The sequence below is a fragment of the Scyliorhinus canicula genome, chromosome 9, assembly GCF_902713615.1.
Source record: "Scyliorhinus canicula chromosome 9, sScyCan1.1, whole genome shotgun sequence".
NCBI lineage: Eukaryota > Metazoa > Chordata > Chondrichthyes > Carcharhiniformes > Scyliorhinidae > Scyliorhinus > Scyliorhinus canicula.
The window spans coordinates 16,843,112-16,862,939 of record NC_052154.1 but is presented as its reverse complement, the minus strand read 5'-3'; the positions used below and the strand labels follow the sequence as shown (position 1 = coordinate 16,862,939).

General features: G+C 46.8%; 1 protein-coding gene across 9 annotated transcripts in view; it reads right to left on the bottom strand.

The window, feature by feature from the left end:
• Positions 1-19,828, bottom strand: part of gse1 (Gse1 coiled-coil protein) — a 663,550-nt gene that overhangs the window by 136,109 nt on the left and 507,613 nt on the right. For 2 of the 9 annotated variants that reach the window (XM_038806281.1, XM_038806283.1), the window contains exon 1: positions 5,902-6,659. The exons of the other annotated variants lie outside the window; for them this stretch is intronic. In XM_038806281.1, the coding sequence (XP_038662209.1) occupies positions 5,902-5,938 (37 nt within the window). In that variant the 5' untranslated portion in view covers positions 5,939-6,659. Of the gene's footprint in view, positions 1-5,901; positions 6,660-19,828 lie in introns of those variants that run through there. 9 annotated transcript variants of the gene reach the window in all.

The following is a 19,828-nucleotide window of genomic DNA, read 5'->3' as shown; positions in this document are numbered from 1 at the left end:
TCCAGCAGTAGTCAAGCCCAAGGCCAGTGTGACACCATTCGCCAGTCTCCGAGTGACTGAGTTGCTTCCTTCAGTCTAACGCCACTGTTACAACACAAGCCCTGAAATTGGCCAGCACCTACTAGATGAGAAATATGTCATTTGGCAAAAAACCACGAAAGTTTAACATTTTGAAAAATCATAAAAACAAAACATTCAGAAATGGCATGCCATTATTTTAGCTTTTGGTTACTTTATTGGATTTGTGCAGTCGGTGACAGACCTGTCCATATTATATGCAAAGTTCACTGGCAGGTTCCAGAGACACTGGTTGCGGGCAGAAAGTAAAAACTGTCAGGAATTGTTAAACCGGTGCCTTAAAGACGCAGCAGATTTAGTCGCCTAGCATGGCATTCCTGGTGAGTGCCAGCCATTCCTAGCTGAATTTACCCTCCCTTACACAGGGGTGCCAAGTCCAAGTACTGGTCACTTCCTGATACCACAAGCGAAGATTTGCTAATGTAGCACAGACCAAGAAGTCAAACCTACCGGTGTACACATCGACACATCAGTAACTACTCGTATACACGACTAAGCCATCAGGGAGCACTTGCTCCTTCTTTGTTCCGCTTATTTTCACCCTGTCCCTTTCGCTCATATTGACTGCCTGTTGGGAGTGCAAGGATCTTGTCTGGTGTGAGCCTAAACAATAAACGCACGTATGCTATTTGGCCCAGGGATGGGGCAGGGGTAAAACAGAGCTATGTCACATCCAGCCTCATTCACACCCACACTTTCAGTGGGGAGGCGGTGGAGCAAGCCATTGGTGAGTAAAAAGCAAAGAAACTCAAAAAGACTCAGATCAATTGCACTATCCTTATTGCTGCAGAGTATAAAGGTTCCTGTTTTAATCCAGTTCCAAAACCGTCCTGGACTGTCCAACTAAGCTGCCCATTGGAAAACTCAATTGAGCACCCTACCTAGGCATTCCACCGGCTCTATGCCCATAACCCCAAAGGGCACCAAACCTGCACATTTTTGGACAGTGGGAGGAAACCAGAGCACTCAAAGGAAACCCACGCTGACACAGGGGGGAACATGCAAGCTCCATACAGACAGTTACCCAAGGCCGGAACTGAACCTGGTTCCCTGGCACTGTGAGGCAGCAGTGCTAACTACTACCCACCGTGATATTTTGTTTTGGCCACACCTGGCTTAGACACATTCATTTCTTTGCAAGGAAATAATTCAAGCACAGCAAGATAAAACACATAACTAGGAGCCTTCCAAAAAATCCTAAAACACAACGAATATTTTCCTAGACAATACGGACATAAATTCATTTCCTGGCTGCATAAAGGGAGGATAATCCCAGTGGAACCTGGGGAAGATTTGTACCCTCTGGGTACAGAATTTCATTTGTACTTTGGCAAATCTACAGGTCTTCCGTTTCAGTCACTATCTTTGAGAATAAATTGCTGGTGGTTGCAACGGGAATGCAAATAAATACTAACTGGGGGTGGGGGTGGGTTCTCCTTCATAGTGTTACTTAATAAACCAATTGTCTGAACCTCATAATGAAATTAGAATCACTCAGCAACGCCCTTTGAATACAGAGTCACACAGGGACGAGGCACGCTATTTCTTCAAGCTGGATGTTCCTCCATTTGCGATTTTCCGAGGTTATTGAATGGTTTTGTTAACTCTTTGCCTTTTCAAGCATTCTCTTCAGCTTGAACTGATATTGCAGTTAGTTGCTCTACTGTATTAATTGTTTAAATAAATTATGTCCCTCTTGGAAAGGAAAAGCTTTGAGGGTATTTAGAAGTACAGAGTTAAGTGTTGCTGAACTTGAGGAGATGGCTTTTAATAGTTACTGAAGATACATCACATTTCAACCCTTTAGTGAAAGGTCCCTCAACAAAACGATTTAAACCACACCAGAATGCCACTGACAATCCCAATGTCTCTCTTCCTGAAGCAACAACAAGAGTGAATTACTTTCAGCAGCTTTCAAAAGGAGGTTAAGATCTTTGAATCTATCATAAGAACATACAGACAGCACAGTGGTTAGCATTGCTGCTTCACAGCTCCAGGATCCTGGGTTCAATTCCAGCCTCGGGTGACGGTCTGTATGGAGTTTGCACTTTCTTCCAGTCTCTGCATGGGTTTGCTCCGGTCTCCTCCCACAGTTCAAAGATGTGCAGGTTAGGTGGATTGGCCATGCTAAATTGCCCCTTAGTGTCAAAAAGGTCAGGTGGGGTTACTGGGACAGGGTGAAGGTGTGGGCTTAAGTAGGGTGCTCTTTCCAAGGGCAGACCCGATGGGCCGAATGGCCACCTTCTGCACTTACGAATTCAGAGCAGGAATAGGCCACTTGGCCCCTCAAGTTTGCTCTGCCATTCAATAAGATCATGGCTGATTGTAATCTCAACGCCAGGTTCTCGCCTACCCCCGATAACCTTTCACTCCCCTCTCATCCACTTGCTTATCAAGAATCTATCTACCTCCACCTTTAAAGTATTCAAAGGCTCTGCTTCCACTGCTTTTTGAGGAAGAGAGTTCCAAAGACCCATAGTTCTCCGAGAGAAAACAATTCCCCACATCTGTCCTAAATGGGCGACTCATTATTTTTAAGCAGTGGTCCCTTCCCACTAGATTCTCCCACCAGAGGAAACATCCTCTCCGTATCTTTCTATAAAGAACTCATAGGTGACCTAATAGAGGCATACAAAATGATCAGAGGGTTAGATAGGGTGGACAGTGAGAGCCTTCTCCCGCGGATGGAGGTGGCTAGCACGAGGGGACATAGCCTTAAATTGAGGGGTAATAGATATAGGACAGAGGTCAGAGGTGGGTTTTTTTACGCAAAGAGTGGTGAGGCCGTGGAATGCCCTACCTGCAACAGGGCAACCTGAACTCGCCAACATTGAGGGCATTTAAAAGTTTATTGGATAAGCATATGGATGATAAGGGCATAGTGTAGGTTAGATGGCCTTTAGTTTTTTCCATGTCGGTGCAACATCGAGGGCCGAAGGGCCTGTACTGCGCTGTATCGTTCTATACTCTATAAAAGTATCGACCCTGTCAAGACTCCACAGGGTCTTAATCGTTTTAATAAAGTCACCTTTTACTTTTCTAAAAACAATCTTGACGCTTCAGAATGGAAAATTAGAGAGAGCACAGGGGCAGAACAGGAAAAGGAAAAGAATCAAAAGTATTCCAAAAATTGAGCAACCATTGAGGCATAAGGGTCAGCGAGGGGTTGGAGATGGAAAATGACAATAGACAGAGAATCCAGCATGTGTTTTAAATTGCAGCTGTGGTTCCTGATGTATGTCACCAAGGGATACTGATCATAATTTTGAGTCAGGCTCACCAAGGTGTTATTAACTGACGCAATTTATTTTAATTGCTGATTACTAAAAGCATGGTCATCATCACACTGCAAATATCCAAGCAATACGAGACACTAAGGAATACATACTTAAAATAAACACATCATTCCTATACATTGGAATGACTTGGGTCCAAAGGCTGAAAAATATAGATACATTTTTTAAAGAAGTTCTCATCCTTTAGATATTCGCCACTCAATCTTCACATCCCATTATTCACCTAACTGAAGGGATAATAGTCCAAAAGGGTCAAGATAGAGTGTCAAGAGCCTGTTTTACAATCATTATTCCAATGGAGTCAAGTGTTTTATTTTCTTTTATCTCTTTCTCGCCACCCCCCAACCCCAGTGAACACCCTCACTGCCTTTTTCCAATTCTCTACCTGTACTCTGACACGAAGATGTGGCTTACGTGGTTACCGTGACAGATTCACGTGAAGACCGCAAAGAAAGGGCTGTAGTTTTCTTTTCCAATTAAGGGGCAATATAGCGTGGCCAATCCACCTCCCCTGCACATCTTTGGGTTGTGGGGGTGAGACCCACGCAGGCAGGGGGGAGAATGCGCAAACTCCACACGGACAGCGACCCAGAGCCGGGATCAAACCCGGGTCCTCGGCACTGTGAGGCAGCAGTGCTAACCAGAAGGATCTGTAGTTAAAACTCGACAAAACCTCCATTAAAATAAAAAGGTTGCTTTGATTTGGTGGGGATCAGTACAAGAACGCAAAGAGAATCAAAAAGTCTGAAATAAAAACAATTGATCTGCCACAATGGGAATGAAGGTCCTGCCCATTCCACACTCTAAATAGTCATAAATAAAGTTTGCTGTTCATTCAGTTTTTTTTTTACAAATGCCGCTTTCATCTTAAATTCAACTTCTATGTTTTACACAAAAACAGAAAGTGCTGAAAATTTTAGCTGGTCTGACAGCCTCTTGTGGGGAGAGAAACAGAGTTAATGTTTCGAGTCTGGATGACTTTCAGATTCAGATTTCAGATTCCAGCATCCGCAGTCATTTTCTTTTATCTGGGTTTATGTTATGACTAATAATAACGATGTAACAACTCCACCTCTGGTAAGTACAATGACTTTACAAAACTCAATCTTCTTTGGATACACTTGGCAGTATCTTTTGGTGGGTTTTAACTTGCTTTGAAGGAAAATTAATAACTAGGCATTGGGAAACTGGACCTACTCTGGACTGAATCATACTTCTGTTTAATGGGGAGGAGGGGCCTGTTTTTAAGGGTTAAGTGGGAAGGAGGACAAATAAGACAGAGGTCAGATGGCCAAAGTACGTTGGGCAAGCCGTGAGCAATGGCGATTACCGAGGGTAAGGGATGGGAACACTGAGGATTTTGAATTTGCTGGGGCAGTGGGGGCCACCTCGCAGTTAGGTTATTCATGAAGGCCTCGCTTTCTCAACCTTGCCCGTTGACTGAGGTGTGGTGATCCTCAGGTTAAATCACCTCCAGTCAGCTGTAGGGAAAGCAGCCTATGTATGGCGACTTTACCTTTGCCTAAACTGAATCCCAAAGTTCAATTTGAGGAAATTCCATCTCCTTCCAATCGGCACAGCAGGACAAGTGTTGCGATCACAGAGCCGAGGAGGAACCAGTTGCTGGTTTGGAAACTGGCTCCAATGTCCAGCAATGATTTTGTCTTTAAAAAAAAAGGCAAAGCAGCTCAATAAGGATGTAGAATTGAGGTAAAACTGGAGAGTGACGGTACAACTGGAGCTAGAATTGCAGTGGCTGGAGTGGACCAGCTAGAACTGGGAGCACACAAGAGGTAGTTGAGGAGCAGCATGATGGCACAGTGGTTAGCACTGCTGCCTTGGCACCGAGGTCCTGGATTCGATCCCAATCCCGGGTCACTGTCGGCGTGGAGTTTGCACGTTCTCCCCGTGTTTGCGTGTGTTTCCCAAAGATGTGCAGGGTAAAGGTGGACTGGGCTGGCTAATTTGCCGCTTAATTGGAAAAAATGAATTGGGTACTCTTAAATTTATTATTAATAAAACAAGAAGTAGCTGAGCAGAGGCGGAGATACGGTGAAGGATGGGATGGAGAGGGCGATGGTCGGCGGGGAACACGGTGGCGAGGTCAAACCAAAGAAAATCCACAGTTGGCAACATTATGGCCTACCCCTAATCCACCAATTAAAAGCTGGGGGTTTCATTTGCTCCAGTATGGTTGTGAGCACACAATCAGGATTCACTGAGCCACGAAGGGGCTGCGTGAAGCACCCACCCATGGTAACACGCACCATGCTTAAAACAGTCCGGGATTACCCAAGTGTTTTGAAACGAGCTGTTAAATAAAATAGACTCAGCACTTAACAGAAGCTTTTAAAAGACAGAGTGCGAGAGGTAGACAGAGGAGGGGAGGGGGGGTGGATATGACAAGACCTCTGGATGGTACAAGCTAACAGGCTCGTGTTGCTACAAGAAATGAGCTGTACATAGAAATAAGAACACCAACCAAATTAGAGACACAGAGAGAGGGGTGACTGTTGATGTGGCTTACCTGGGAGGTAGTACAGCGGTGGCTTCAATCCAAACATGGTTTTAACTTACAATGCCATTGATCCTCACCAGGGCAGATCCGCAAGCACGAATGAGTTGTACAGGTCCAGAGAACAAGGTGCTCTTGTTATTCAATAAGGCATGTTGTCTGTCAGTCCCAGACCCACATTCTGCTTAATTGACTACCAACAATACTTTTGAAGCCACCAAACAACTGCATTCCCCAGATCTTCCTTCCATAAAATGCCAAGGAGCTGCGAGGGTAGAGGGGAGGGGGAAAAAAGGGGGAGGGGGGGCGTGTGGAAGTACAGCCAAAAAAAGGGAAGGGAAAAGGTAATTACGAGCAAACATTCATTTTGTGTTTGAAAAAGATAATTCCCAAGACTTGGGAGGAGCGATCCTTGATCTTCCCACCCAGTCATGTGAATGTCAAGGTCGGAGAGGAGTGGGTTTGGGTTCAGGGAGAGAGAGAGAGAGAGAGAGAGAAGGAGGGAGAGAAGGAAGGAGAAGAGGAGCCCCCTTCCCGGCTGCACGTCCCAGCACTGCGGGGAGAGAGAGAGAGAGAGAGAGAGAAAGAGAAGCAACAAAAAAAAGGGGAAGAAACTCGCCCCTCCTCTTCACACACACACCGCAGCCGCCGATCAGTCTTCAGGCAGGAATCATTAGCGAGTGTGGCCGAATGACAGCGGATTTGTCACTCTTAATGAAAGAGTGGGGCTGGAAAAGCTGGCGGCATCTGTTCAACAACCCCGCCCTCGTCCCGGGGCGGGGCGGGGGGGGGGGGGGGGAAAGCTTCACTTCGTCCTTGTGTCAATAAAATCAAACGGTAGTTTCACCCTCTCGCAGAGCGTACACTTCTCTTCCGTGTGTGCATCAGTCTGCACGGAGCTGCTGTGTTATTACACAGAGAGGGGCTGCTGCTGCTGCTGAAATCGACCAGCCAGAGTTCAGTATCAAGCCCACACAATCCAACACCCACCCTCTGCTGTGTGAACATCAAGTCTGGCAGACACAGGGGGAAGCCGGCTGAGTATCCGGTGCCTTCTAAAGCTGTATGTGTGTGGGGGAGCGAGAGTGAGAGGAGGGACTAAGGCGTGGAAAATAAGTATCTCCAACCCACTCTTCAAGTGAGAAGCCAGGAAGAGGTTAATGTGGTCGGGAGCCTTGGACCTGTTTGGGTGAGGTGAGGTGGGGTGGGGGCAATCAGGTGTTTCATTTTTCATCCAATCGCCACACACAGTTTCCTTTGATTTTTGTTGTTGTGTGTTTCTTCCCCCCCCCCCCCCCCCCCCCCCCCACCCCCATCATCCTAAACAAAACACACACTTACCTAGTCGGGAAAACAGCAATTGTTAACCCATTCCACTCCCAACTGAACCACAAACAATCCAAATTCATCTCCCCTCTTTACAAATATAAAATAAGACCCGAATTCAGACATTTGGGGTTTTTATTTTGGGTGGGGGGGGAGATTTATCTGGGCTCAATAGTATCAAGTTCCCCAATGCTCTGAGCAGACAGCGAGCAATGGCTGGGGTGGGGGAATCCCAACAACGTGTTAATGTCCCCTGAGGACGGGTTAAAATGCAGACAGACACACAAACGACCACAAGAATACATCTCCTCTCCCCAAACTACTTTCCTTTTGCATCAGAAGTTCAATGAGCAAATGCATTGCGAAAACAAAGCCACATCCTCTCTTTGGGTCACCACACAGATTTTTGTTTTAAAAGTTGATACTCAGTCTGTATTTGTTTTTCCACCAAATCCCCTCTTGCTTTTAAAGATAAAGCAACATTTTTTTGGTGGAGAGACAGAGGGAGGAAAAAACGAAGGTAAGGGCTTCTTGCACAGTTTCAAATCCCTGGCACTAACGGTTCACTGGGTGTATGAAGCCTGCAATCTCTCAACACAGACAGCAAGAGGAAAGCGATAAGCTATCACTTAATCTCCCCCCAACACACTGTAGCTCTAGGCTGCTGAAGGATTTTATTTTCTCTCTCTCTCTGTGTTGTTGCAAGATTCTGTGTCGGGGAGGGTTTGAAGTAGGAGGGCGGAATCGAGAGAAATTATCTGCTCCTGGGCCGTGAAAACACAAGTGCTAAGCATCTGGCCTATTTATTTGACTGCGACCTCCGAGGTCAGGCGGAGCCTATTATCAGCTGCCGCACTTTGGAGGTTCATTGTTTGCCGAGTTGTGTGTGTATTCCCTGGGAGAATAATGCCAGGCTGTCTGTGAACACACATAGCTTCCCTGCTGCTGGCTTCCAGAATGGAAATGCACACTCCACCGACAGAGAAAAGAAGGAGCCTAGAACGTGGACAGCTATATTTCAACAACAAAAAACACACACAACATGTAGAGAGATCAGGGTGTTACAGCTTTGCTGCAATTAGCCATACCAGAATGGCAAAAAGGACACTGTCTGCCACATGCACAGGATCATGGCACTGTTGTCTCGCACATCACTCAAATACCTTCAGCTAATGCATTAAAAGCCATTATTAGCACAGGAAATCAGTGAGCAACTTTTTACAAGTGCAATGATTTAAGACAACGGGTGCTGTTATTTCTCATGGCTGGGGGTGGGGTGGTGACTGTGTTCTGTTTGTTGGCACACAGTGTCTCTCATGTGCTGGCGATGCCACTTGGGCTGTGCTGCAGGTTGGCACCTTAAGAGACAGTGGGCATCAGATCACCCTCCCCACAATAATTAGCCACCCACACAGCAGGTTTACTGTTTCAAGGGTGGCGTGGTGGCGTATTGCTTTAAAAAAAAATTTTTTTTTTTTTTTAAGAGTACCCAATTCTTTTTTCCAACTAAGGAGCAATTTAGTGTAGCCAATCCACCTAACCTGCACATCTTTGGGTCGTGGGGGTGAAACCCACACAGACATGGGGAGAATGTGCAAACTCCTCACAGACATTGACCCAGGGCTGGGATTCAAACCCGGGTCCTCAGCGCTGTAGGCAGCAATGCTAACCACTGTGCCTCCGTGCTGCCCTGTGGTTAGCATTGCTGCCTCACGGTGCCGAGGTCCCAGGTTCGATCCCGGCTCTGGGTCACTGTCTGCGTGGAGTTTGCACATTCTCCGCGTGTCTGTGCGGGTTTCGCCCCCACAACCCAAAGATGTGCAGGGTAGGTGGATTGGCCACACTAAATTGCCCCTTAATTGGAAAAAAAGAATTGGATATTATAAATTTATAAAAAGAAGGAAAAAAAAGGTTGACAGTTTCAGGTGCCCAGTGTACTTTGAAATGCACACAGCGGAAAAAAAAAGTAAACCTTCTTTGTGGGTGACTGGTTATTTTTAGTGTTGAGATTATCTGTAAAGGCCAATGATAAACCTCCGCCCTGTTTCTGATGCTATTAAGCACACTGGTGCTGTTAAGTAGCACAATAATCTTTGCAGCATTCTTCCTGTGTATTACAGGCAGGGGGAACTGTTTGTGTCAGTCAGTCCAGCCTCTGTGAAAGGTGCAAAATAAAAACAAGTCTTTCTTTCAAGAACCTGCATTTAGTTAGCACCTTTCAGAGCTTCAGCAACTCCTAAAGCACTTTACATTCAGTGAAGTTGTTTTAAAGTCTACTCCCTCTTGTAATGTGGGAAACACAGCAGTCAATTTGTGCACAGCAAGCTCCCACAAACAACAATGTGATCATGAGCAGATAAACTGCCGAGGAACAATTATTGGCCGGGGAAATCTCCCCGGTTCTTCTTCAAGATAATGCCATGAGACCTGTTCTGCCCCCCCCCCCCCCCAATGCCATGAGACCTGTTCTGCCGCACCCCCCCCCCCCCCCCCCCCCCCCAAAGAAGGCAGGCATGGCTCCATATGAAAGACAGCACATTCAGCAGTGCAGCACTCCTTCAGGACAGCACTCACTTTTAAGTGAATTTGGTGATTGAGCCTCTGAAGCCGAGCTTGAACCCATGACCTTCTGTCTCAGCCTGCTGAGTCACGGCTGAAATTTGAGCATTCTTACAGTAATAATAAAAATCAGAATCAGATCTACATCCAGGACAAATCAGCCCCGATTGATTGCTAGCCTTTCCATACTCCCTTCACTACCGTTGCACAGTGGCAGCTGTGTGTACCAGCTACAAGATGTACTTCAAGAACTCACTAAGGTTCCTGAGGCATCACCTTCCAAAACCACGCCCACGACCATCTAGAAGGACAAGTGGAGCAGATACTTGGGATCATCACCACCTGGAGGTTCCCCTCCAAGTCACTCAACATTTTGTCTTGGAAATATATCGCTGTTTCTTCACTGTCGCTGGGCCAAAATCCTGGAACTCCTTCCCTAACAGCACTGTGGATGTACCTACACCTCAGGGACTGCAGCGGTCCAAGAAGGCAGCTCACCATCTTCTGAAGGGCAAGTAGAGATGAGCAATAAATGCCGGCCTAGTCTGCAATGTCCACATCCTGTAAATTTAGAATCATAGATCCCTACAGTGCAGAAGGAGGCCATTTGGCCCATTGAGTCTGCACCAACCCTCTAAAAGAGCAGCCTACCTAGCCCCCCCCCCCCCCCCCCCCCCAATCCCTGTAACCCCACCTAACCTGCACATCTTTAGACTGTGGGAAGAAACCGGAGCACCCTGCGGAAACCCCCACTGACACAGGGAGAAAGTGCAAACTCTACACACACGGTGAACCAAAGCCGGAATTGAACAAGGATCCCTGGTGCTGTGAGGCAGCAGTGCTAACCACTGAGTCACTGTGCCGAACTGAAAAGAAAACGAAAGTCTAACAGTTCCGCAGTAGCCATGCCTGACTCTATAAAATGTTGACACCATATGTACGACCACCCAATTGAGTAACAAACTTAACACAGAACAGCGGTCAACCCTGGGACCTCTACTCTGTGTAGTTCAGTACTACAGCAGACATTGCATTTACCCATTGAGCTTTGGGATTGAGACATGTCGATTTCTTCACAAAGAAAGGTTTGCGCTGATAAATTTTGTACAAAAGCTAACTTTGGTTGTTCCATTTGCAGAAATGGTGTCAACACAATTAAATCATAAAAACACTATTAAGCACATCCAAAGCATGATAATATGAAACTCAATTATCTCTGCTCTTCATATGGCATATGGAATTGTGCACCGTATTCATAGAATTTATAGTGCAGAAGGAGGTCATTCGGCCCATCGAGTCTGCACCGGCTCTTGGAAAGAGCACTCTACCCAAGGTCCACCCTATCCCCACAACCCAGTAACCCCACCCAACACTACGGGCAATTTTGGACACCAAGGGCAATTTATCATGGCCAATCCACCTAACCCGCACATCGTTGGACTTTGGGAGGAAACTGGAGCACGCGGAGGAAACTCACGCACACACGGGGAGAATGTGCAGACTCCGCACAGACAGTGACCCAAGCCGGGAATCGAACCTGGGACCCTGGAGCTGTGAAGCAATTGTGCTATCCACAATGCTCCCATTTTCTCTGCCACGATAAACAAATGTGCTGTTGTCGAAGTAAATAATTAGTGGTAGTTCGGAGCAGTCTACCATTTACTTTAATAAACTGCCTTTGGAAACTAAAAATTTCCTTCTGTCACCGCACAGCCAAATTATAAAAATGGCTTCACTGATGCACAGCGATAAATCGACCTTAATTACAACAGAAGCCTATTTATAGGGGAATTATGGGCGGAGTGGCCGTGAGAGTAATTCAGGCAATCTGTTTATTAATGCAAATACCTTGAATGAAATAGCTGTAAAGCTGGAGGAGATCCCTCAACTCTGCACTTTCAGTGCACCAGGTGTAGAGGGATCACCTGCCCGTTGCGTTTTGGTGTCATTTCAAGGAGGTTAGTGTCTGTGAGGCAGCTCCATACAAATGTGCGAATTAGAAGCAGAAGGAGGAAACCAAGTCCCTTGAACATGCTCCGCCATTCAATAAGATCATGGCTGATCGGATTGTGACCTCAACCCCACATTCCTGCCGGCCGTGATAACCATTCACCCACTTGTTAATCAAGAATCTCCGCCTTAAAATTATTCAAAGGTTCTGCTTCCAGTGCTTTTGAGGAAGAAAGTTCCAAAGACTCACGGCCCTCTTGAGAAAATAAAATTCCCCTCACCTCCACCTTAAATGATTTTTAAAGAGTGACTACCCGTTCTAGATTCTCCCACAAGCGGAAATATGGGGCGCGATTCTCCCATATGGGGAGAAATCGTAAGGCTGGCGTCAAATCCGGGCGGGTTTGACGCCAGCCCCCCCCTTCCCGACCGGGAACCGATTCTGGTCCCCGGTTGGGGCTAGCATCCCGACGCCGTAAACTCCGGCATCGCGGGCTTAACGAATTTCGTTAAGCCCGCTTGCCAGAGTTAGCGCCGGCTGACGCGTCATATGACGTCAGCCGCGCATGCGCGGATTGGAAGACTCCAACCCACGCATACGCGGATGACGTCATCGCGCATTTGCGCGAAACCCGCGCATGCGCGGGCCGGGATGCCCCTCAGCCGCCCCGCAAATGGATACTGCGGGGCGGCGGAAGGACAAAGAGTGCGCGGGCATCGGGCCCGCTGCCCGCGATTGGTGCCCATGGTGGTACTGCCGTGCCAATCGGTGCCATGGTTTTAGAAATCGACAGTTTACGGCCGTTTTTACGAAAGGCCAGACCAGGTGTGTTTGCCGTTCGTAAAAAACAGCCGTAAAGGGCTGGGAACTCGGCCCATCCATCAGCTGAGAATCGCTGCCGGCCGTAAAAAAACGGCGGCAGCGATTCGTATCGGGAGTCGGGTGGGGGGGGGGGGGATAGCGGGAGGGCGTCGGAACAGCGTGGCCGTAAAATTTTACGAGCCACGCTATTCTCCGCACCGTCGGGAGTGCGGAGAATCGCGCCCATGCTTTCTGCATCCACCCTGTCGATAGCCCTCAGCATCTTAAACTATCCAATCAAGTCATCTCTTACTCTTCTAAACTCCAGTGGATACAAGCCTAACCTCTCTCCAACCTTTCCTCATAAGACAACCCACCAGGAAAGGACCCAATTATGCCAATCACTGTTTCCTGTTGGTTAGCCAATCTTCTGGCCGTGCCAATATATGTTCACCCCTACACCATGAGCTTTTATTTTCCTCAATAACCTTTGATGTGGCACCTTACCAAATGCCTTCTGGAAATCTAAGTACAGTACATCCACCAGTTCCCCTTTATCCACAGCATATATGACTCCTTCAAAGAACTCAAATAAATTGGCTAAACATGATTTCCCATATCACAAAGCCATGTAGACTCTGCCTAATTACCTTGAATTTTTCCACATGCCCAGCTGTAACCTCTTTAATAATGGCTTCTGACATTTTCCCCATGACAGATGTTAGGCCAACTTGCCTGTAGTTTTCTGCTTTCTGTCTCCCTCCCTTTCTGAATGAAGGAGCTACACTTGCTATCTTCCAATCTAGCATTAACATTGCATTCCAATCTTGCATTAACTTACCTGCCCCACTCTATGTACTGTCCCTGAACAAGAGGTTGTAGATTGGGTTTTGTTGCACAACCATTAAAATCATTCTCCTGGTTTATATGTGGGTTGTCAGTACAGTGGCTTTTTGTGACTGTTGAATTTTGCAGTGAGCTCTTGAACAGAGTTCTGTTGGAGATCTAATTTCTGTGCTATCTTGGAACTCAGTTGCCAACCCTATCAGAAGCACTGGGTTTGCAGGATTTGTATTTAAACTGCTGCTGACAGGAATACTGCCAACCTCCCGACTGACAGCACACACATCGGTGTAAAAGCGCCTCAGGGTAAGCAACCTTTTTGTCTTTCCTGAGGGGAAAATACCCCATGTTTCACTTTCAAACCCCATCCCATCATGCCCTGACCCCAGCAATTCATTGAGTGCCGAATAGTGTGCAAAAAAAAATAAAAATCCCACATCCTGCCCGTTGTATGACTACAGTACCTGGGTGTGATGATGTGTTGCCACAAAGCAATTTGGTTAGAGAATGATTATAATCTCTCACCCCCCCCCCCCCCCACCCCCACACACACACACACACCTCCACCCCCACATTGTGCGTCCTCTTCCTGTAGTTTACTGCTGTAGCTACGTACAGAATAATGATGGTCACGGCCTGAAACATGTTCTTTGCAGCATCTCTTAAGATACACATGGCAGGGGCAGCACGGTGGCGCAGTGGGTTAGCCCTGTAGCCTCATGGCGCCGAGGTCCCAGGTTCGATACCGGCTCTGGGTCACTGTCCGTGTGGAGTTTGCACATTCTCCCCGTGTCTGCGTGGGTTTCACCCCCACAACCCAAAGATGTGCAGGGTAGGTGGATTGGCCACACTAAATTGCCCCTTAATTGGAAAAAATGAATTGGGTACTCTAAATTTAAAAAAAAAAGAAAGAAAAAAAAAGATACACATGGCAAAGGTCACAAACCCTGCTCGAGATTATCTGTCCATCGCAGTGTGTCTCTTACAAAGTTTAATTGTTTCTTAAAAGCTTCCAATGTTTCTATCTCTAACTGGAGGTCCACTGTTGTGTTGATCTCTCTCTTTGTGTCAAGAGAAATTTCAGGCCAATCTTAAAATTATCTTAAACATTGTGTACTTCTATCCCCGTCGCCTGCACAGTACCTCTTCTACAATGTACACCTGGTGAATTCACCTCTTTTCTATTAAGTTCTTCACCTTGCAAATCTGCAGCCTCTGTTATCCAAAGGGATAACGGCAGCAGACAGATGGAAACACCACCTGGCCACTCCAAGCCACACACCAGCCTCAGCCGTTCTTTCCCTGTCACTGGGTCAGAATCCTTGAACTCCCTTGCTTACCTACACTACATGGACTACAACAGTTCAAGAAGGCAGCTCGCCACCACTTTCTCAAGGGCAATAAGGGACTGGCAACAAATGTTGGCTTTGTCAGCGACGATCGCAGCCCATGAGTCAATTCTGAAAAATCCCATTCAGCAGCTTTGAAACTGCAAGAACTGATGCAATGTCCATCCATGCGTTTCTGGGCGGGTCACAATGTGCTATTTTCTTCTTCATGTGCAGATTGCCATTCATCCCTTCAAATCAGTTTGGGAGCAGCTTCGCTTTGGGGGAAGTTGACGACACGTTCCAAGTGTCTGGGCCCAATAGCATCAGCAGCAAAAAGTCCATCTGATATCCATGGTGCTAAATTGCAGTGGAATCATCTACACATACTAGGTATTGATGTCAAAATGAAATCCACGTAAACTGCAGTGTATGTGGATTCCATTCCCAGAATGCGGAAAGGCATTCGTCTACACCGTACTGGCTTCATGTTATGAAACATCATATTCATTGCAAGTCTGTAGAAGTCCCAAAACAAAAAATGTCTTCAGATAAAAATCATATTTCATTGAAAATATCCATAAGATGACAATTGCAGGAGATGTAACAACCTCATATTATATTTAGGGAATGTTGGAAGAGAAAGGCTTTTATTCCCTTTAACAGAGTTAGCCACAGGCCATAGCAACAGATAGGTCTTCAGATCTTTAACACCAGATAATGTTCTTTGTGGTTCTATTGCCCTCATCTCAAATTGTAAGAGGGAGCTCACTCAGCTCACCCGAGGTAGCTTGTATACAAGACAGGTTCAGAAGAAGCAAGGACCTTAAGTTTATTTAATCTAATCTCTCCAAATTTCCAAATTGAAAGTTTCGATGAAGAGGTTTATAAGAAAAGACACATGTGGACCATAAACCTGTTGAGGGTTATGGGCCAAATGCGGGCAAGTGGGACTAGCTTAGTGATAGAAACTGGGCGGCATGGAATAGCTGGGCCGAAGGGCCTGTTCCATGCTATAAACAGCTATGACTCTATGAATGAAATGGCCTCTTGATATGCTGTACATTCAAGGTAATTCTAAGAAACCCAACGGTATATAAGTTCAGGAGCAGTGTAACAAATTAGCTACATCTTTTTTAGAAACTCACTTGGGGTTTCACGGTGGCACAGTGGTTAGCACTGTTGCCTTACAGCACCAGGGACATGTGTTCGATTCCAACCTCGGGTGACTCTGTGAAGTTTGCACATTCTTCCAATGTCTGCGTGGGTTTCCTCTGAGTGCAAAGATGTGCAGGTTAGGTGGATTGGTCATTCTAAATTGCTCTTTAGTGTCCAAAGGTTAGTTGGGTTACGGAGATAGGGCAGGGGTACAGTGCTCTTTCAGAGGGCCGATGCAAACTCAATTGACCTAATGGCCTCCTTCTGCAATGTTGCAGTTCTATGATTCACGGAATGTGGGCTTCGCTGGTTAGGCCAGCATTTATTGCCTATCCCTAATTGTCCTTGGGAACCTGGTGTGAGCTGTCTTCCTGAATCACTGCAGTCCATCTGATGTAGATACATCCACAGTGCTGTTGAGGAGGAATTTTGACCCAGCGACAGTGAAAGAATTCCAAATATTTCCAAGTCACGATGGTGAGTATGTTGGAGGGGAACATGTAGGCGGTGGTGTTCCCATGTGTCTGCTGCCCTTGTTCTTCTAGATGGACCGGTCATGAGTTTGAAAGATGCTGCCTAAGGGGCTTTAGTGAGTTGCTGCAGTGCATCTTGTAGATGGTACACATGGCTGCCGCTGTCCATCGCTGGTGGAGGGAATGGATTTTTGTAGAAGGGGTGTAGATCAAGCGGGCTGCTTTGTCCTGGGTGGTGGTGAGCTTCTTCAGTGTTGTTGAAGCTGCACTCATCCAGGCAAGTGGAGAGTATTCCATCACACTCCTGACTTGGAATGACACAATAGAGGTCCGGCGAACCATATACGTGTTCTGGTCCTGCTTGAAGTTGGAGAAATTTTGGAGGTCTTTTTTCAGCACCATGTTGGTGAACTTGCATTTGGAGCCCAGTTCCCTGGGGGCCATATTTGGGGTGTCCGACCTGTTGGAGTTACAGAGGGGGGGGGATGTTATTAGCCTCCGCCTCGCTGATTGCTCGCACGCGGATCCTATTGGGGTGGAGGTCAGCTTCTGTAGCTGGGGGACCTGATGGATCTTGAGATGGTGAAGTTCACCTTGAGGGGGGTGGGGGTGATTGAGGAGTTCCAGAAGAGATGGGGTCGGTGCATTCTGTACTTTACAGAGTTGGCTACAGTCAACTGCTAAGGTTGGGGGTCGGAAGGGGGGTGGGGTTATTCTCCGAGTTATATGGGAGTTGGTGGGTGGGGGGGGGGGGGGATTATTTTGTTATTCGTTTTGTTGGGGGGTTGTGTTGTTTTATGTATAAAATGTTAAAAACCGAATATAATATGAAAAAAAAGAATTATAGAATTCGGCCCATCAAATCTGCACCGACCCTCTGAAAGACCACCCTACTAGGTCCACTCCCCCCCCCCCCCCCCCCCCCCCCCCCCCGCCCCTATCCTTGTAACCCCACCTAACCTGCACATCCCTGGACACTAAGGGGCAATTTATCATGGCCAATCCACCAAACCAAAATGGATCGCTTCACACTTCACATCATTCCATACTACCACTCCCATAACATTGCCCATCCCCACACCAAACACAGCCCATCCACAGGTAGACAAAAACCCTCTTTCCTGCTTTTGGCACCGCCAGGCTTGATTAGTTCAGCGTTTTCCTGGAAAATCTCACAATCCCGACCCTGCGTAAATTTCAGTTTATCTAAAACGCTGTTACTTGGATCCTATCCTGTCCGAAATCCAGCTCTCCATTTCCCGTTGCTGACCTATAATGAATTGCAGGCTCCCAATACCTCGCATATGTCATTGTGATCTTTCTGTTTGAATCCCTTCATGATGTATTGTTCCCCACCTTATCTCTCCTATAACCTCTGCCAGAGTAAGGACCCATCCCTCACACCCTGTCCAAGCTTTCTGCTCTCAGCTTGTTCACCTCCCTTTTCCTTGTCCGATGGTTTCAATGGCTTCTGCTCTCAGCCCTGTGATTAACCCTCAAAAATCCTCCACCCTCTCCTTTGAGACCCATTTCCTTGGCTGAATTTTTAAAATCCCTCCGAGTGTCTCTTTTATTTTCATCAACGCCAACAGTATATCGTTTTTCTTGACGAATCTGCATGAGCCTTGCGGCGTTTTTCCACAATTATAGGCACTTCATAAGTGTGAGTTGCTGTGTCCTGTTGTTGCTCTTTACAAAATGAGCGGCCAAGAGCCACTCAGGACTATCAAGAACCACCAAAACCGGTTCCTTCAAAGTAAACAAATTCGTGGAGCTCAGTTGAAACCAGTAACACCAGTCGTGTCAGTTTATTCTCAGTGTGCTCCATATTGCAACATCTTTTAAACAAATTCGCAACAAAAATAGATCAACCCGATTTGTTCCATTTCTCAAAACACAATGCAAGTGGGTTCTGGAGTCTGGCTAAAAGATTGGAGCTTTGGCAGGGAGGACGAGTCTGTTACAATCCAATGAGTGAGCCAAGAAGGGTCATGTATGCATTACAGTCCCATGTATGTGTGTTTCTGAGAGGAATCCATTCATCACACACTGTGGGCAGGTGAGAAAGGCAGTACACATTCATGACAGTTTTACAGTAATCTTACACGCACCAGATTTGTTGCTGCTTAAGTGAGGATTTCAACCTCAGGGGAATCCACACGGTGCTGTCTCTGGTCTCCAACCAACACTAGATTTTCACACTGCTCAGAATTCCTAAACCCTTCTCGTTACACGACTGCACAGCGTCAGAAAACACTCTGCACATTAACAGCAGTCAGGCACCAAGGACTCTGGAGAAGGAGAGCCTGAGCACATCCAGGCAATTCAAACAAGCTGATTAATAATTCAGGAAGTGAAAATTGACATCAAAAGCTCAAAGCCGAGCCATCTGTGTTATTGGACGGCTGTTGGGCGCAATCACACCTGACTGCAGAAACCGATCCAGACAAGTGCAATATTGCGTCCAATGGGACCAGGGAGGGAGGTGGGGAGAGCAGATGGATAACTAACCGTGCAAATGATGGCAAAGTCACTGTGACAACAACAGTGCTTCTAAATCCCTCATTTGGCAAATTTACAGGAAGCTCAATTAACTTTTTACGTCTGAAATATGTGCACCAGGTTTCCACTTAAAGAGACCATGCCCCCTTCCTTTCTTCTTGTTGGTCTGGCAGACTGCCAAAGGCATCAGAAGGCATCGCCTTCAGCGATACTTTTCTTTTAAAGGTATGCCAGCCCCTTACAATTCCACGTAAAGGGCATTTTTTAAAATTCAAAATGTCGACTTTAAATTTAAAACAAATCTCTAAATTAGGGCGGCACGGTGGCGCAGTGGTTAGCACTGGCGCATTGCAGCGCCAGGGACCCGGGTTCAATTCCGGCCTCGGGTGACTATCTGTGTGGAGTTTGTACATTCTCCCCGTGCCTGTGTGGGTTTCCTCCGGGTGCTCCGGTTTCCTCCCACAGTCTAATGATGTGCAGGCCAGGTGGAGCGGCCATACTAAATTGTCCCTTTGTGTCCAAAGATGTGAAGGTCAGTTGGGGTTACAGATTTAGATCGGGGGAGTGGGCCTGGACACAGTGTTCTTTCAGAGGGTCAGTGCAGACCCGATGGCTCAAATGGCCTCCTTCTGCACTGTAGGAATTGAACCCATGTCCCTGGCGCTGTGGTTCGATGGAATTCTATGGACCTAGGGTTCACCCCAAAAAGCTGCAATATAAACTTTTTAGCAGACACACACAGAAAACCTGTCCTACATTATCGCCATTTCTATGGAACTAATTTGAATGCCCCATCAACATTCTTGTATTTAAAACCACTTTGACAGTCGCACCGTTCATTTAATGCCTCTGGGTTCCATTCTATTGTACACCTGGGGGCTGGTTTAGCCCAGTGGGCTAAACAGCTGGCTGGTAATGCAGAAAAAGTTCAGCAGCGCGGGTTCAATTCCCATACCGGCCTCCCTGAACAGGTGCCGGAATGTGGCGACTAGAGGCTT